General features: G+C 41.2%; 2 protein-coding genes across 3 annotated transcripts in view; one reads left to right on the forward strand and one right to left on the reverse strand.

Annotated features, from left to right (window-relative positions):
- Nucleotides 1-1,312, reverse strand: part of LOC131134665 (kinase suppressor of Ras 1-like) — a 39,311-nt gene extending 37,999 nt beyond the window's left edge. Inside the window, exons 1-2 of the mRNA XM_058080170.2 lie at nucleotides 1,287-1,312; nucleotides 80-164 (exon numbers count right to left, since the gene is read on the reverse strand). The gene's annotated coding sequence lies outside the window, so the exon portion shown is untranslated. The remainder of the gene's footprint in view (nucleotides 1-79; nucleotides 165-1,286) is intronic.
- Nucleotides 1,313-5,085: 3,773 nt separating this feature from the next.
- Nucleotides 5,086-11,349, forward strand: trpc6b (transient receptor potential cation channel, subfamily C, member 6b). Of its 2 annotated transcripts, none has more exons than XM_078792564.1 (11): nucleotides 5,086-5,774; nucleotides 6,735-6,899; nucleotides 6,961-7,125; nucleotides 7,358-7,574; nucleotides 7,658-7,885; nucleotides 7,953-8,217; nucleotides 9,586-9,781; nucleotides 9,867-10,085; nucleotides 10,143-10,199; nucleotides 11,017-11,092; nucleotides 11,161-11,349. In XM_078792564.1, exons 1-11 carry the CDS (start codon nucleotides 5,112-5,114, stop codon nucleotides 11,274-11,276), a joined length of 2,367 nt encoding a protein of 788 aa, XP_078648690.1. In that variant the 5' UTR covers nucleotides 5,086-5,111; the 3' UTR covers nucleotides 11,277-11,349. The 2 variants fall into 2 exon arrangements, with proteins under 2 accessions (XP_078648690.1, XP_057935872.2); XM_058079889.2 differs by having other exon boundaries at nucleotides 9,867-10,064.
- The last annotated feature ends 8,243 nt before the right edge of the window (nucleotides 11,350-19,592 follow it).

Here is a 19,592-nt window from a genome sequence, read left to right on the forward strand (position 1 = left end):
CTTGGTTGCCACTTTCATGTCTGCTATGACAGAGGTTAGCGTTAGTCGGCAGGTATATTAAGGTAATAACACATATTACCTTAATTGTCGCTAGTTTTCTTCACATCTGCTTGGCTCATGACATCAACTGGAGGCTTCGAAGCAGCCAATAGCTACTTTTCTTCCTGAAAGGTTGGTGGTGCCAGGACAGGAGGAGAGAGAGAGAATGTTGTCATTGTCATTTCGTCACTGCTGCAGCCATCAATGAAGCATCTGGTGGCTATGCCGCTTTGTTTTTGTCCTTACCAAAGCTCATGACCGTAATTTCCAGTGTATACGCCAATACTTTTTTCTCAAACTTTTAACCCTGGGCTTATAAAAGGTTCAGCCAATAAGGCTACAAACTACACTTGGTGTGGACATGTTCGATCTGACGTCGTCTCTACTTCAAAACTACTACTAATTGTTTAAATATGTCATTCTGAAAACGCTATTACAATGATAGTCACAAGTCATAGTCATAGTGACACTAAAAAGTACAGCAAACAACCCAAACATGGCGTGAAGTCACCATTCTTGGTGTTTGCTGACTCTATTTGCTAACACTGTAGCTACAGCTATCGCTACAAATAACTGGATGAGAAACATCCATCACAGTTTATACTATAACCAAATGTAAGACACGCCAGACTTGGAATGACTGAATAAACACCATAAATATAGCAACAAGATGGCAAAGTCTAAAAGATATAAAGATATAAAATGGCAGAGCAATTTCCCAGGTGACCTTAGGTGAACCTTGCATGTACATAGCACCACCGGAATACACTTGTCCTTCCTTAGGGTTAATGGTGATTCGCAACCATGACAACACAGCCATACACGTACAATATTAATGCTCTGAGTGCAATATATTAAGTTCTAAGTGAAGTATTTCTATAATGCCTCATATTAACTCACTAGCAAGATCTCATAGTGTATAGACTGGTCATATATTTCATCTCATTTCATATTATCTGCAAACTGTACTGTATATAACTCCGGGTAAAATTATTGATTTGTTAATACTCCACTTGTTTATTTTTTAGATTGTGTATTTTGTACTGCTTAACTGATTCTGTAGTCTTGCTGCTGTGCAATGCAAATTTCCCCACTGAGGGACGAATAAAGGCATATCTTATCTTATCTTACACCTCATATCTGCCAACGTATATGAACAGAAATACAGATAAATTAAACATACATAGAAATAGACAATATAAGACTAAATTTAATATGCAGTGTTTTCGTGTAGATGAATACAGTACCTGTCCATATGACCCGACTTAACCTGTAGCGCCATAAGCATCTACGTCATATCCGTTGACATTCTTCTTCGTGTTAATGGCGGGTCGCAACCAATGTTTAAGTGAATGCCGCCACCTACTGTACCCGAATGGAGAACGAGGTGCCCGGATATTGACGCGTTCTACACATGCGCAGTGACAACCCGGCAGTCTCACGCTTCCTTGATGGTAAACACGCCAAGAAAAGCATTCAAGCCAAAAGCGATCGATTTGAATGACAAACCATCGACAAAGAGAGAAAGGCTGAGATAGTTAGAGTATGATTGTTGTGAAGCTATTCCATGACACGGAGGATGAAAACTTTAGTGGTTTTCGTTCCCAAGATGACAGCGATGAATGACTTGTGGTGGGCTGCTTTTATTTACATCAGAGACTGTTTAACTACCATAGCCGTGTGCTGTGTTGGAATGTTTAGGCTTATTAGCCTTGTACTTGTACTTAGCCGTGTTTGCACTGTTTGGGAAATACATTTTTTTTATTAAGGTTATACGATCTTTGTGTGTAACTTTTTCTGTACACTAAATATCACATTTTATCATGTGTGGCTTATACACTGTACATTACAGTGTAATAAACCTGCACCACTGTCCAGCATGGGATGACCCTTTCTGACCCCCTCAGCAGGAAAAGGGGGCCCCAATGGTTACTAAAGTACCTGCTGATGCTGCTCGACTGCATCTTCTGAACGTGTGTCATTCCTTGCTAAATTGAAAAGAGAAGTCAACCATAATGCTGGCTTACATTGAGCTTCCCGCAGAGAGGGAGGCACATAAATCCTCTGGAAGTGTTCCGTCATCGCCTTCCCTTTCTGCTGGACCTGCTGCAGAACTTTTTCATGTCGGTTTTGCTCCTGCAGAATCCACTGCCTGTTTCTCCCTCGGATCCCTGAAAGAGCTATGGTTGTGTTGGCAAACATCATGTATAGGGCACGGTCACTGCCAGGAATTCTGGACCCCATGAAAAAAAAAAAAATCATCCATTCCCCGGAGGACAGTTGTTGTCCTCACACCACACTAGATTCTAGAGTCTAGAACCTTAACTCACTCAACAGCTTTACATAACTCCAACTTTCATGTTTTGCAATGTCTTGTTATTGTTGGACTTCATGCACAGTCCTCTATGCATATATATACTGTACAGGGCATGTACTGTCCATGCATATACAGTATATGCATATACCATACAGGGCATATACTGTATATGCATATAAAATACAGGCCATATACTGTATATGCATATAAAATATATGCATAGGCAGTACAGGGCATATAATGTATGCAATTCACTATTTGATGCAAGAGGACATCTTTTACAGTCTCACTGTAATTTTTATTGTAGAATACCAAAATGTCTTTTACATTTATAGAAGACGTCCATATTGAGTACATGAACTTTTAAATCTGCCAACAAGCAAATAAAGTTGAATGGAAAAAATAATTTGCTAATAATTACTTTCATTATCTTTCTATGATAAAAATGAACATATATATTTGGGCTGTTTCAATTTTTTTAATCATGACTCGTGTGCACATCCTGAGGTTACTTCAAGGCGTCTCTCAATGGTAAGTAGATTTAGCATTTTAGCATTTTCTACAGCATGGCTAACATCTAATGTGTTTTGTGGGACTACCAGTGTGTAAAAAACTATTAGCAACATCGCCCCCTGTATGCACACTCTATAATGCTACACAGACAAGCGCTTTTTCTCCATGACTTACATTAAATAAACACTGTTAGGACACTGATAAACTGTTACTTACTGCCAAAAAAAAAGTTAATTGCACATCTCTTGGCTCCACCTCCTCCTCACCAACCCTAAGAAGACCTGAAAATAGATTTTTAAAAAAAGGCTGAAGTAAAACAAAATACATGGCGCACCTAAAGAGAACAATAAGAAAACCCACACTCAAGAACATAACACCTTTGAGTCTTACACATGATCAAGTAACGTTGGAAAGGCGTAGGGCTTAAGTGCACACCAGCCCAGTGACAAGCACCCCTGTCCTAAAAAAAAACACAAGCACAAAAAACCCCTCATCAGCCACTTGGAATGCCAGCACTGTAGTGTTTTTGAAAAGTACAAAAGGTTTGCCAGAGACCTCCATGTGTCACACTGGCTGTACGGAGCGTGTGCCCGAATACAGTGCACCTTGCTGGGCCACGGCAGGTGGCTCCTACCCCTCTATTCTCTGGTTCTCCTGGTAGTGGTCATGTCATGATATTTCATTAGGATTCATCAACAGGTACATTTGGTCACATCCTTATTTCCTCCATCCTTCTTACCTGCAGGTGGACACAAACTACACTTACATCTAAATGAAAAGTAGATGCAAAAAAGTTAATGTATCAGTTTAAAAAATTAATCTGAGATTTATATGATATACAAATCTGAAACAATGTATTATAAAAAAAAAGAACAAGGTCATTCAAAAGACCCCTCATTAATATACTGGGAAATTATGCAATTACTGCATTTTTCATAGCATGGCTTTGAACACCTTATGTTACAAATAAATGTCCTCACCTGATAAATAGTGCATGCTTTTAGCATCACAGTGGTTAAAAGTAGCAGTCGGTGGGAGGGTAAAGGTTGCACATCACAAGCGTGACCTGACAGAAATGTGCACCACCACAACCTCTTGGTCAGTCAGCGTCTCTGCCGAGCAAACAGGAGGAGAGAAGCCAGCTGGATGCTCTGATATCTGCCTGATTCAGCTTTTTGCAGGTGAGCATGTATATACTGTATGTATTTTATATACTGTACTGCATGTACCGTATGGTGTTTGAATACTGTTGTTAGTTACCATCCAGTTGTTAGTTGCCATGTCACAAGCTTATTACATATATTTAATGATGCAGTCTAAAGTGGTTGAATGTCTTGTTAAGTAACACCATCAAACATGAGAAAAAGCTCATGATCGCTTTGTGAGCTTTGTCCAGCTGAAAGCACAGTAATAATTATACTGTGGTTACGTCCATGTATGTAAGTTTGTTTGTTCTTGGAATGTTTACAATTGGATGAAAGAAGGGAAATTGTGATCAGTCTTCATAAACTGCAGTAATTACCGGCAGCTGTAAGTGTATTACTCAAATGTAATCACCGGCTGCAAACTGGATTTTGTCTTTGCAGTCCTCCGTCCACCCAAGGAAGGATTGCATGCAAAGGCAGAGAAAGTAACACCTGAAACAAGGCTGACTTTATGGGGTGGTGGAGAGTGTCAGGAGGGCAGATGATGAGACTGTGGGTGGCGTCCTTCATGGGGAGAAAGTAATAACTCAGCCTAGACCAGCTGGCCATTGCATTGTCACCCCTGCAGAGAATGTAAGCTCGCTGTTGATGAAAATAAATGGACTAATAAACAGACTAGCGTGAAACCTAAGCTATTGTGTACTTTATATTTACTTTTGACACTGTAACTCAGTACTTATGGATGGCATATATACATCACATACAACATTAAGGGGCAGGACAGGAGGACCCAAACATTAGTAGTACTAGCATAGATATGTGATGCTACAGTGAATTACACTGACATTTGAACAGAGACATCACGCTAGGTTAGCCTAGCTGCTGAAGAAAGACTAAAAGCTTGGCTGAACATTATGACGACTACAATGCTGTCATGAAACGTCACCAATGACCTTCAATATCTTGAGTGTGCCATGTCTTCACCTGTTTCCAGATGGTGCGGTAAAGGCGGAGCCATAACAATGCAGCAGGTAACATCCGAACCTTTGAGACCCGCAGCCTCGCCAGTTCCAATCTTCCACGCCTACTCCAGCTCCATGCTATCTGTAACTGACGAAGAATTCCTTGAGGCTGTGGTGTGCGGCAATGTTCCTGAGGTCAGGCGGATGCTGGAAGAGCTGCCGGACCTCAACGTCAACAGCGTCAACTTCATGGGTCAGAATGCCTTGCAGCTGGCCGTATCCAATGAGCACTTGGAGGTCACAAAGCTCCTCCTGGAGAGGAAGGAGTTAACAAGGCTGGGGGATGCGTTGTTGATAGCTATCCGTAAAAGTTACCTACGCATCGTGGAGGCCATCTTGAGCCACCACGCCTTTGCAGATGTTGAGAGGTTGACTTCTACGCCCAGTCAGGTGGACATACACCGTGACCTCTTTGCTTATGACGAGAATGGCAGCCTTTTCTCCAGCGACATCACTCCCATCATCCTGGCTTCTCAGTGCAACGACTACGAGATAGTGCACTTGCTTCTTGCCAGGGGGGCCCGGATAGAGCACCCCCACCACTACCTGTGCCAGTGTACCACCTGCAGTGAGCAGCAGGCTCAGGACTCCTTCAGACACTCGCAGTCCCGCATCAACGCCTACAAAGGTCTCGCCAGTCCAGCTTACCTGTCGCTGTCCAATGAAGACCCTGCAATGGCGGCGCTGGAGCTGAGCCACGAGATGGCGGTCTTGGCCAACACAGATATGGAGTTCAAGGTGATTATTAATTGGCATACAAGTGGGCTGTGTAGAATGACAGTCCTCAAGGACTTAGGTGACCCACTGCAGAACCGCAAAACCAGACAAACCAGTCTGTTCCAGTAGCCTTTTGGTTCAGTGTACATCAAATCCCAAGTGATCCCAAGTCGCTGAACCGGTCATGTCCTGAGAGCCCACTGTTCTTTTTCTCTGAAAATTGCAGAATTCAGCCAGTATCCAAAACACAGGTTTGATTCTTCCAGGGACTTCGGACATGCTGCATTACAAGCAGAAAGAGTGACAGGGTCCCACAACTGTGGTGCGTCCTTTCTTTGGGCAGCTGGGGACTCAGGAGATGATCTGGCAACCATCCTTTTTTTGGCCTTGGTTCGGAAACCACAACGATTTTGGTCTGCAGCGAGTCTTGAACCTCTGATTTCCTACACCAAATCCACACATGAACTGCCAATGCCAGAAGGGCATCTGACAATCTCACAAGGAGTACAAGGTCATTATGATCAAGGTACTAAAGTTTTCAGTTCCCAGTGAAACATCCAAGTTCTTTGATCTCAAGAAGAGATCAGTCGGGGGCTCGTCTGTATTTTCGATCCTTAGTAGAGTATTAGTCTGGAAGATGTCACAAAGCTCACCGCTGGACTGGTTTCTATACCAGACCATTCCATGGGGCAAGGAAGAAGCCTTGAACCAGGAAGCGGCTACTCTGTTATGCTGTTCTCAAGTCCCAACCATGCAGGGGTGGTACCCCTCCCCTATGTCAATCAGGGGTGTGTGGCTATGTGTATCGAACTCGCTCGTGTCAATCTAGGGTATGCTGTCGCAGGTAAATAAGGTTGCCAAGCAAAAGCTCTTCAATCGTTTATTTCTAAAGTGCTTCTATTGTTTAATTCTAGCCAATTCTAAATCCAGATAGGACCTGTTGATGCATCTTGTTGAGCCATCTCCTTTCCTTTGAACCAGAACGACTACAAGAAACTGTCAGCACAGTGCAAAGACTTCATGGTGGGCCTGCTGGACATGTGTCAGAACACCGAGGAGGTGGAGGCCATGTTACACGGCGACTCGCCTGACGGTGCACAAAACCTCAGCAGGTTAAAACTTGCCATCAAATATGAAGTAAAGAAGGTGAGTGATTGACAAAAATCTTCTAGCGGGTGTTCAAGGTTGAATTCTTACCCTGTATCAGTTTGTGGCCCACCCAAACTGTCAGCAGCAGCTCCTCTCCATCTGGTACCAGAATGTGTCTGGGCTACGTCAGCAGACAATGGCAGTGAAGATCCTCCTGGTTCTCGGGGTCACCATTGGCTTGCCCCTTCTGGCCTTTGGGTCCTGGATTGCGCCATCAAGCAAGGTTAGCCAAAAGCTTTGTCAGCATATTCCAATAGGAACCCTTGAAGCTTGATACTTGACTTGTCCTGTTTGGACCCAGAAGATGTCGAAGTAGTGAACTTGGACTACAATAGTGACCTCAGAGGCAGGAGATGGGACTTTGTGGGGTAGAAAATTGAATCGTACTGGACTTGTTTCTGGTTCCTGAGGCTGGTATTTGTTTTTCATGCTACTTTCTCTCTGTGTGCTCTCAGTTAGGGAAGCTCATGAGCGGACCTTTTATAAAGTTTGTGGCCCACGCTGCCTCCTTTGTGGCCTTCCTGTGCCTGCTGGTCCTGAATACGTCTGACCGCTTCAACGGGCCGGCACTGCTGCCCAACATGACCGCCCACGATCACCCCTCGCAATTGTTCCGCATGAAGACCACTCCTTTCACCTGGATGGAGATCCTCATCATGACATGGGTCCTAGGTCTGGATCTTTCTTCTCAGTCTCAGTCTACAGATGCAGTCCAATGTCTGGATGATGGGGGTGACGTCTTTTAATGTCTTTAGGGAAAATGTGGAAAGAATGCAAGGACATTTGGTCGCAAGACATCAGGGAATACATCTCAGAACCTTGGAACCTTCTTGACTTCAACATTTTGGCCATTTTCACCAGCTCCTTCATTGCTCGACTGATGGCGTTCTGGCACGCGTACGCTGCCCAATGCTACGTGGACAAGCGGCCTGCTAACCTCTCCAGCGCGTCCTTGCCCTCTGACATCCAGTACTTTCAACTTGGTAAGTCACAAAAACTATTCCTGATTTCCTGTCCATGCCTCAGACTGAGTCCAGCTTTCATCTTCAGCTCGAGTGAACTGGTTGCCGTCAGATCCGCAGCTCATTTCCGAAGGCCTTTATGCCATTGCGGTGGTGCTGAGCTTCTCTCGTATCGCCTACGTTCTGCCCGCCAACGAGAGCTTTGGCCCCTTACAGATTTCGTTGGGAAGAACGGTGAAGGACATCTTCAAATTCCTGGTGATTTTCATCACCGTGTTTGTGGCGTTCATGGTGGGAATGTTCAACCTGTACTCGTACTACCTCGGAGCGAAGCACAACAACGCCTTCACCACGTGAGTCATGTATCATGTTTAGGCCGACATTGCATAACACGGCCTTTGGGTGCGTTCACACCTTTTTATGCTCGTATCATTAGGGACATGTAATTACTGTAGCAATGGAATTGCAGTATTGGCCAACCAAAAGATGAATTCAACATTAAACACAGAATCTTATGGAAGGTGAAATAACGTGAATGAAATCTGTGCGGGGAAGTATTTCCCTGGCAGACCACTCAATCCTGGCACAATCTCATCCCAAACTCTAACCCGCCACTCCTGAACTACACATGTTGAAAGGGCTGCCTAAAACGCTGGCAAATGTTGGTGAAAAAATTTGGAAACTCTTCTCTTCCGGAGTGTGAAGCTAGCAGGGTTAGCTTAGTTTAGCAGAGCATGCTAGTGCAGCTGCGTGTGTATGACTAAATGAGTATATTTTCACTGCTTTCACAATAAGAGCGCTGTTCGGCCCACCTTGTCTAATTGTGTAAAGAAAACACGGGTGTCATAAAAAGTATCTTAGTACTTGGAATTGCATATGTCAGTGATTCCCAAAGTGTGGACTGCGGCCCCCTGGTGGGCTGTGGTGGTACTGAGAGGTCATAAAAATATGAATCATTTTTGCAAATATTATTTTTTTTATTCTTTTTATTGTAAAATATTTATTGCACAGTTAAAAAAATATATATTTAGGCCTAAGTAATAACCTATTGAGTGTTATTGACCTTAGGAACCGTATATAGTTTATGATTGGAACGGAGCTCTCTGGTCATCACGCCAGTCTTGAATACAGTTATGAAAAGTATGAGCATTAATTCTGTCTTGTGTGAACACGACAGATTAAAAGTTTGGGCTTCATTTATCTCCCTGCTTTCATTTCAATCCTGAATCTTTATAATAATAATAATAAAATTGTTATTAATAATTAATAATATAATTGTTATTATTATTATATTAAGTGCTCTGAGAATGCAGCATTTCTTCTATGTACTGTTTATAAGACAAAGGTGGGCCACGGACATTTTTTCGATTTTGAAGTGGGCCCTGAGTTGGTAGAGTTTGGGAACGCCTGGCATACATCTTCCTTCATCACAAGCACAGGCATTTCAGTTTGTTTGTTGGAGCTTTGCATTTCATTCATGGACATTTTATTCCTTAACCCAAAAAGCACACACTGAAGGTCAAATAAGTGGAAAAGATCTAACAGATTTCTTCGGGTCCTTTATCATTTAGTCAGGATTTTTCACCATTTGCTGGTGGTCCTGGAAGGTAATGCTTAGGAAATGCTAAGCGGCTACGTACTGTCATTGCATTCTGATGCTATCATGATTATCATGGCCATCCCCAGTGATGCCTGCAAGGTAGAACTGATGTCTGTTGTAGGCTGGAGGAAAGTTTTAAAACTCTCTTCTGGGCCATCTTCGGCTTGTCGGAGGTGAAGTCTGTGGTGATCACCATCGACCACAAGTTCATTGAGAACATTGGCTACATTCTGTACGGGGTCTACAACATCATCATGGTGATCGTCTTGTTGAACATGCTCATCGCCATGTTCAACAGCTCCTTCCAGGAGATAGAGGTATGTTTGGGATGTAGGACCTGTCCATAAAACAGGCGGCACGCTGTTTTCTTTTCAGGTTAGCCAAGGTGCTATGTGTTCCCAGGGTGACGCTGACGTGGAGTGGAAGTTTGCCAGAGCCAAGCTGTGGTTCTCCTACTTTCAGCAGGGCAGCTCGCTGCCTGTTCCTTTCAATCTGCTACCCGGTTTCGGCTTCCTGCGGGGACTGAAAAAATCTCTCTGGGATGCACCCAGTGGCAAAATCACAGAAGAGACGCTGGCTGATGAACTGGAAGGTAGCAAGGTGGGGAACATACGTATTTTAGTTCATTGCTGACATGCTGAAGGCGACATCACAAGGTATCTTCTTTTTTGATCTTAGTTGACTCAACAAGAAGATTCCAGGTTGGACACGCCTGTTTGTCCAACACGTCATCAAGTAAGGTCCATCTGATTAGCACTGTCACTAGCATTAACATCGTCATACAGATGCACGGTATCTTTGTTGTCAAATTCATACCAATAACTCAGCTTCTCAACACCGATTTGATACAAATAAGTGAGAACTGATATCTACTTTTTAAATGTACATCGATGTAAGTGTAGTTTTTGTACACATGGAGGAAAAAAGGATGGAAGAAACGAAGATGTGACCAAGTGTACCTGTTGATGAGTCCTAATGAAATATCATGACATCACTACGACCATATGACTACTACCAGGAGAACCAGAGTATAGAGGGGGAGGAGCCACATGCTGTGGCCCAGCAAGGTGCACTGTATTCGGGCACACAGACCAAGCAGCTGCTGTGACGCTATGGAGGTCTCTGGAAAACCTTTTTTACTTTTCAAAGGTTTTTTTGCGTGCTTGATCGTTTTTTACGCCTCATCGTGGAGCATTTGGTACAACGTCCTTCCTCTTAACGTGATGTTATGGTGTTTATTGTAATGCCGTCATAATTCCCTCATATTGATTATTATCTCTTCTATATTATTATTCAATATATATAACCTTTTTCACATGAATGTCATTTTTTTTAGAAGTACAGTAGTATTCTAAGATTGATGTGTGTAAATGACATCCATCCATTTTCTATGGATACATCAGCATATTGACAACTCCACCACGAGGTGGCGCCACACTCTAAATGTCCTTTCACACTTTTGTTTTGGACTGCAAATGATGCAGCATGGGATACATTGTGGCCGTCTGCAAGGCATAAATGTTTCCTCTCATTCACTTGTTGCGTTTCTCAGAGGATAATGAAGCGCCTCATCAAAAGACACATCTTAAAAGCACAGCGTGATAAAGAAAACGACGAAGGCAATGAAGGTAACTTGAACACACCCATACACACCTGCTGAGCGTGGAAGATGACTGCAGACTTTGCCTTCCTGCAGGGGAAGTGAAGGAGATCAAGCGGGACATCTCCGGCCTGCGCTTTGAGCTGCTGGAGATGAGGAAGCAGGAAGTGAAGACCGTGGTGGAGGTCATCAGACAGTTGGGTGCGCTGTAACAAATTTTCCTGTTAAATTACAGTCCACTAAAATATACAGTATTATACTGTTATTTTACATTTCCTACATTATTCTCAATTAACAGCATACTACTGTAAAATTACACTGTAAAAATGTTCCTGTTAAATTACAGTTCACTACTGGCAGCTAGAGTTGCCAGCTTCAAACTGTTATTCTACAGTGTGCTGCTGTGATCTACAACAGCAGTTTATTACTGTAAAAGTATTACAGTACTGTGCTCTTTGGTCACCATTATATGTACTGTTATTTTACAGTTCCTACATTATTCTCAGTTAACAACTTATTACTATAAAGTTATGTTAAATACTGCAGAATGTGATCTTTACAATGACATTTAAAACCCCCCAGAAATAATAACAAGAATATATAAAAAAAATACATGAAAATAGCTACCACAGAAATGGCTCAGACAAGAGATGCCCTGACAACAAAGCTGAACATTTTCAGAATTCATATTTTTTTTCTGGAAGAGATGACCAAAACTAAGTAAACTAAGTAAAGTTAACTTCATGACACAACTTTTATAATAATAACAACCAAACATATCAAACAGGTTCTCAACGAGAGAAGGACTGAGCTATACTAATTAAATTAATCCCCACTCAAAGTCCATCAAATTTTTGAGTAACCACATGGGAATTCACTGTAGTTGCCTTTTTGTGGACAAGCTTCCCCTTCTTCTTTGACAACACCTTCCCCTAGCCGGTCTTGCTTCCCCTCTCGGGATTTATACCAATGAGGCGCCTAAAATGAAATAACAGATAGCACATAAGATATTAGGTGTGGTAAGTAAAGATCATTTGCATTTAATATGGAACCCTATCACATGAATTGAATAAAAAATGACTTCATCATAATCACCCGTATCTCATAATAATGAAATAATTATTTTATTTTGAGAAACTATATTAATGATTGATGCATACAACAGATCAGCTGCTGCTGTTATTACAGTATATATTTAACTTTAATTTGAGGCATTAGGAAACATTGTTATCTTTGGGAAATTTGTCAGCAGTGATTTCTAGTACTTTTGTAAGCAAAGATTAGGTTACGTTTTAAAGACTGTTTTACAGGCTCCTCAATCTTGGTGTCTCTTGTCAACAAACAGCAGTTAGAGAAGGACTCATTGCTCAATGGTGTGTGGTGAGTTCCACAGTTAGACAAGCAGAGCTGAAGACCCCCACCTCATAATCACAAATTAATTTTGTGATTAAGTTGCTCAATAAAGTATAGTATCCACACTAAAAGACACAATTTCATAATTGTGTGCTGTCTGTTTTTCCTCCTAAGCTCAGAGTGTCTCTCCTACATCTTGCTGCTGACTTTTTCAGCTCTACTGCATTGAAAACATGAATAATTAAAGCCGCAAGCGGTGATGATCAAACCCTCGCTTCCTGCCCTGCATTCGGATTAGAATAGGGTCCTTCGCCCCTTTAGTGGGCTTGGGCCCTAAATATTGCAACTGTGTGTTTAAGAATTATGTTCAGTGGTTCTCTGTAAATACGTATGTAAAATGAATAAATGAAGTATTAACAGACCAGGCAAAAGTCGGAACTTGTAAGAGCAGTGAGACAGACCGAGACAGAGCCAAGAGACCAAGACACCAAGAGGAGGCTTTTAAAACCTGCTGCAAAGTTCACCCCAACTCTGACTGCTCATACGCATTGACCACTGCAGGTGGCGCCTCCTCAAGTGCTCCGTCCAGTTTGATGCTCTCAGTTTAACAGTCCGTATGAAAAATAATTCTTCGTTTTCGTGTTATTGTTCCCTCGATCTCGAATTAAAACACCAGTGTTTAGACCTACTTTTTAATTGTGTTTAAATTGTAATTTTGCTCAGATGAATAGGATTGAACAGACCCAAGACAAAGTCTTTACAGTTACCTGGAAAAGAAAATAAATACTGTATTGTACCGTAAGATTATGGTAGCTTGCTGTAAAAAAATGAATACGGCTTTGTACCATAAGCTTGCTGTTAATATTTTGTTCCTCAGAGGCATTTGAATTTACAGTATTCAACTGTATTAATGGAGAACGGTACACAACTGTTCAAAATACCTTGTATTTTTACAGTAATTTGTTACAGTGTGAAGTCACACATCCTCACCTTTAACCTGGGAACCAATTGGCAGTTGGCAGATTCAAGGACACTTCATTAGGAACACTAATAATGCTGACTTTTGATTGACAGAGTCAGAATGAATATCTTTTCAGATCTTCCAGCGAATGTTCATTCACGTATTTTTTAATGATCAGTTTAAGCTATTTTTTGTGTTATCAGATTTAACGGTATGATGTGATAATTCCCTCATACCAGCCCGATAATTATGGTGTACTCCGACCCTGATGGCTAACACGCAATCACACAACTAACATGGCTAACACATGGCTAAAATGCTAACACATGGCTAAAATGCTAACACATGGCTAACACACTAACATGGCTAACACCTGGCAAACATGCTAACACACTAACATGCTAACATATGGCTAAAATGCTAACACATGGCTAACACATTGACATGGCTAACACATGGCTAAAATGCTAACACATGGCTAAAATGCTAACACATGGCTAACACACTAACATGGCTAACACCTGGCAAACATGCTAACACACTAACATGCTAACACGTGGCTAAAATGCTAACACATGGCTAACACATTGACATGGCTAACACATGGCTAAAATGCTAACACATGGCTAAAATGCTAACACATGGCTAACACACTAACATGGCTAACACCTGGCAAACATGCTAACACACTAACATGCTAACACATGGCTAAAATGCTAACACATGGCTAAAATGCTAACACATGGCTAACACACTAACATGGCTAACACCTGGCAAACATGCTAACACACTAACATGGCTAACATATGGCTAAAATGCTAACACATGGCTAACACACTAACATGGCTAACACATAGCAAACATGCTACACACTAACAGTCTAACATGGCTAACACATGTTTAACACATGGCTAAAACGCAAACATGGCTAACACATGGCTAAAATGCGAACACATGGCGAACACATGGCAAACATGCTAACACACTAACACACGGCTAACATGCTAACACATGGCTAAAACGCAAACATGGCTAACACATAACTGCATCCATAACAAAGTTATCCAATCACTTGTAGCGGCTAGTTAGGTTAAAAAAAAACTAAAAGAAAAGTTTGATGGCTTTGTTTGATTGACGTCATGAACTCCACTATAGAAATGTGTTTTTTCTACACTTGTGTTTCCTAAACTATTATTCCAATGCTGAATTGTCCCTTGTTGAGAGCTTTTAAACATGTTGCCCTGACTTGGGCTGCATTGTTTTTGGCATCGTTTTCATTTCTTGTATACGGTTAATGTTTGATAACAAAGGCTAATTGAGCTATCTAGCTATTTTGACATGTTACTCAGGCTATGTGCATTTTAATTTCTTGGATACGGCTAATGTTTGATAGTAAACGCTAATTGAGCTATCTAGCTATTGTGACATGTTACTCAGGCTATGTGCATTTTAATTTCTTGGATACGGCTAATGTTTGATAGCAAACGCTAATTGAGCTACATAGCTATTTTGACATGCTACTCAGGCTATGTGCATTTTAATTTCTTGGATACGGCTAATGTTTGATAGTAAACGCTAATTGAGCTATCTAGCTATTGTGACATGTTACTTAGGCTATGTGCATTTTAATTTCTTGTATACAGCTAATGTTTGATAGCAAACGCTAATTGAGCTACATAGCTATTTTGACATGCTACTCAATCTATGTACAAGATGACTGAGGAATTATGTGTTATTTTTGTTGCCATAGTGTCCTAAGTGTCCTTCAGAATCACCTTTAGCATGACTATGTCTGAAATTAGCCAATTTTATGGTATTTTATTGAAAGATAGCTAAATGATAGGCTCGGATTATACACGTTTCCAAAGTCAATTACAGTAGTCATTGCCCCAAAATGTCATTCCTTTGAGGCAGTGTACAGCTTAATATGGTTGTAAAAATGTCTTTGTAAAGAAAATGAGTGGATACAGTATTTAGAAATGGTGATTACGATGATTAATCAGAGAAGCGTGATTTTTGATGATTTAGAACTGATGTTGACCCAAATAATTGAGCTTTCTTCCATCCTGCTGATGGACTGAAGATGATTTGTAGGTGTGACAGTGACAATGGTATCCAAAGAGCATCAAAGTGTGCTCAAAATACATCAAAGTTGACTTGCTGAATCATTTTCCATCCATCCATCTGTTTTCTATGCCGCTTATCCTCACTAGGGTCACGGTGGTATGCTGGAGCCTACCGTGGATCCTTTTCCACAGCAAAAAGATTTATATTGGATTCTATTGTTGTCTTGCGTTGTTTCTTGGAACTTCAAACGTTGACAATGATACCAGATGAAGAAGGCACATGATACCCAAGCCAAGAAGCTTACCTTCTGAAGGCTGCTTGTCACATGACTCCCCTGATAGCGGGCATGAAATGTGGGCCACGGGCGCGAGACGAAGAAGACGTCAGGCTGATATGAATGTGCGGTGTTATCCTGCAGCGGCAACGTGAGAATCCCCTCTGATAGCGCTGCGCTGCGTGACGCAGGAGATAGCGCCAAGGCCGCTCGCCGTTGACCGCATCCATGACTTCACTAATAATCTTCACTTTGTCCCACTTGAGATGCCAAAGACATCTTTGGCCTCATTTCCACGCCATGTCCTCCCTCACCAGTATTTATGATGAAGGATGGAATCTTCCTCAGGCTTCCTTGCCGTGGACAAATAGTATATAAGTTAAACGTGTGATCTTTGGATACACAAAGATGACTACTTCAAAAGCACCAGTGACCAAAAGGACAAGATGGTGGGTACAAACGGCCCAAATGAGGCTGCTCTCCCTTCAAGATATGCTGAGAGTGGAAGCGCTGGGGCTCCAGCACATCAGGTGGCTCCAGTACCTGGTGAGGACGCCCCCCTGGGGAGGTGATCAGGGCGTTGTTATAGACGTAGTCTATCACTTTGTAGAAGTAGTCTATGTAGACTACATTGGATAGACTACGTCTGTAACTATGGCTAGACTACGTCTATAACTATGTCTATAACTATGTCAATAACTATGGATAGACTATGTCTATAACTATGGCTAGACTACGTCTATAACTATGTCTATAACTATGTCAATAACTATGGATAGACTACGTCTATAACTATGGCTAGACTACGTCTATAACTAGGGATAGACTATGTCTATAACTATGTCTATGACTACGTCAATAACTATGGATAGACTATGTCTATAACTACAGTGAAGAAAATAAGTATTTGAACACCCTGCTATTTTGCTATTTCTCCCACTTAGAAATCATGGAGGGGTCTGAAATTTTCATCGTAGGTGCATGTCCACTGTGAGAGAGATAAACTAAAAAGAAAAATCCAGAAATCACAATGCATGATTTTTTAACAATTTATTTGTGTGATACAGCTGCAAATAAGTATTTGAACACCTGTGTATCATCTAGAATTCTGACCCTGAAAGACCTGTTAGTCTGCCCATTAGAAGTCCACCTGCACTCCATGTATCATCCTGAATCAGATGCACCTGTTTGAGGTCGTTAGCTGCATAAAGACACCTGTCCACCCCATACAATCAGTAAGACTTTAACTTGTAACATGGCGAAGACCAAAGAGCTGTCCAAAGACACCAGAGACAAAATTGTACACCTCCACAAGGCTGGAAAGGGCTACGGAGCAATTACCAAGCAGCTTGGTGAAAAAAGGTCCACTGTTGGAGCTATCATTAGAAAATGGAAGAAGCTAAACATGACGGTCAATCTCAATCGGAGTGGAGCCCCATGCAAGATATCACCTCGTGGGGTCTCAATGATTCTAAGAAAGGTGAGGAATCAGCCCAGAACTACACGACAGGACTTGGTCAATGACCTGAAAAGAGCTGGGACCACCGTTTCCAAGGTTACTGTAGGTAATACACTAAGACGTCATGATGTGAAATCATGCATGGCACGAAAGGTTCCCCTGCTTAAACCAGCACATGTCAAGGCCCGTCTTAAGTTTGCATATGACCATTTGGATGATACAGAGGAGTCATGGGAGAAAGTTTTATGGTCAGATGAGACCAAAATAGAACTTTTTGGTCATAATTCCAATAAGCGTGTTTGGAGGAAGAAGAATGAAGAGTACAATCCGAAGAACACCATCCCTACTGTGAAGCATGGGGGTGGTAGCATCATGCTTTGGGGGTGTTTTTCTGCACATGGGACAGGACGAGTGCACTGCATTAAAGAGAGGATGACTGGGGCCGTGTATTGTGAGATTTTGGGGAACAACCTCCTTCCCTCTGTCAGAGCATTGAAGATGGGTCGTGGCTGGGTCTTCCAACACGACAACGACCCGAAGCACACAGCCAGGAAAACCAAGGAGTGGCTCCGTAAGAAGCATATCAAGGTTCTAGCATGGCCCAGCCAGTCTCCAGACCTGAACCCAATCGAAAATCTTTGGAGGGAGCTCAAACTCCGTGTTTCTCAGCGACAGCCCAGAAACCTGACTGATCTAGAGAAGATCTGTGTGGAGGAGTGGGCCAAGATCCCTCCTGCAGTGTGTGCAAACCTGGTGAAAAACTACAGGAAACGTTTGACCTCTGTAATAGCAAACAAAGGCTACTGTACCAAATATTAACATTCATTTTCTCAGGTGTTCAAATACTTATTAGCAGCTGTATCACACAAATAAATTGTTAAAAAATCATGCATTGTGATTTCTGGATTTTTCTTTTTAGTTTATCTCTCTCACAGTGGACATGCACCTACGATGAAAATTTCAGACCCCTCCATGATTTCTAAGTGGGAGAAATAGCAAAATAGCAGGGTGTTCAAATACTTATTTTCTTCACTGTATGTCTATAACTATGGATAGACTACGTCTATAACTATGTCTGTAACTATGGATAGACTATGTCTATAACTATGTCTATAACTATGGCTAGACTATGTCTATAACTATGGATAGACTATGTCTATAACTATGGATAGACTATGTCTATAACTATGGATAGACTACGTCTATAACTATGTCTGTAACTATGGATAGACTATGTCTATAACTATGTCTATAACTATGTCTATAACTATGGCTAGACTATGTCTATAACTATGGATAGACTACGTCTATAACTAGGGATAGACTACGTCTATAACTAGGGATAGACTACGTCTATAACTAGGGATAGACTACGTCTATAACTATGTCTATGACTACGTCAATAACTATGTCTATAACTACGTCTATAACTATGTCTATAACTATGGATAGACTACGTCTATAACTATGTCTATAACTATGGATAGAGTATGTCTATAACTATGTCTTTAACTATGGATAGACTATGTCTATAACTATGGATAGACTATGTCTATAACTATGGATAGACTATGTCTATAACTATGGATAGACTATGTCTATAACTATGTCTATAACTATGGATAGACTATGTCTATAACTATGTCTATAACTATGGATAGACTATGTCTATAACTAGGGATAGACTACGTCTATAACTATGGATAGACTACGTCTATAACTATGGATAGACTACGTCTATAACTATGGATAGACTACGTCTATAACTATGGATAGACTACGTCTATAACTATGGATAGACTACGTCTATAACTATGGATAGACTACGTCTATAACTATGGATAGACTACGTCTATAACTATGGATAGACTACGTCTATAACTATGGATAGACTATGTCTATAACTAGGGATAGACTATGTCTATAACTAGGGATAGACTATGTCTATAACTATGTCTATAACTATGGATAGACTACGTCTATAACTATGGATAGACTACGTCTATAACTATGGATAGACTATGTCTATAACTATGCATAGACTATGTCTATAACTATGGATAGACTATGTCTATAACTATGTCTATAACTAGGGATAGACTATGTCTATAACTATGTCTATAACTATGGATAGACTACGTCTATAACTAGGGATAGACTATGTCTATAACTATGTCTATAACTATGGATAGACTACGTCTATAACTAGGGATAGACTACGTCTATAACTAGGGATAGACTATGTCTATAACTATGTCTATAACTAGGGATAGACTATGTCTATAACTATGTCTATAACTATGGATAGACTATGTCTATAACTATGTCTATAACTATGGATAGACTACGTCTATAACTATGGATAGACTACGTCTATAACTATGGATAGACTACGTCTATAACTATGGATAGAC

The sequence above is a fragment of the Doryrhamphus excisus genome, linkage group LG8 (assembly GCF_037039965.1).
Source record: "Doryrhamphus excisus strain RoL-2023G ecotype Guam linkage group LG8, RoL_Dexc_Guam_v1.1, whole genome shotgun sequence".
Classification (NCBI taxonomy): Eukaryota; Metazoa; Chordata; class Actinopteri; order Syngnathiformes; family Syngnathidae; genus Doryrhamphus; species Doryrhamphus excisus.

Coding starts and splice junctions, on each gene's coding strand:
- trpc6b (XM_078792564.1), top strand. CDS start 5,112: ATGCTATCTGTAACTGACGAAGAATTCCTTGAGGCTGTGGTGTGCGGC. Junction 10,200..11,016: donor TTTGTCCAACACGTCATCAA/GTAAGGTCCATC, acceptor TGCGTTTCTCAG/AGGATAATGAAGCGCCTCAT. Junction 11,093..11,160: donor AAACGACGAAGGCAATGAAG/GTAACTTGAACA, acceptor GCCTTCCTGCAG/GGGAAGTGAAGGAGATCAAG.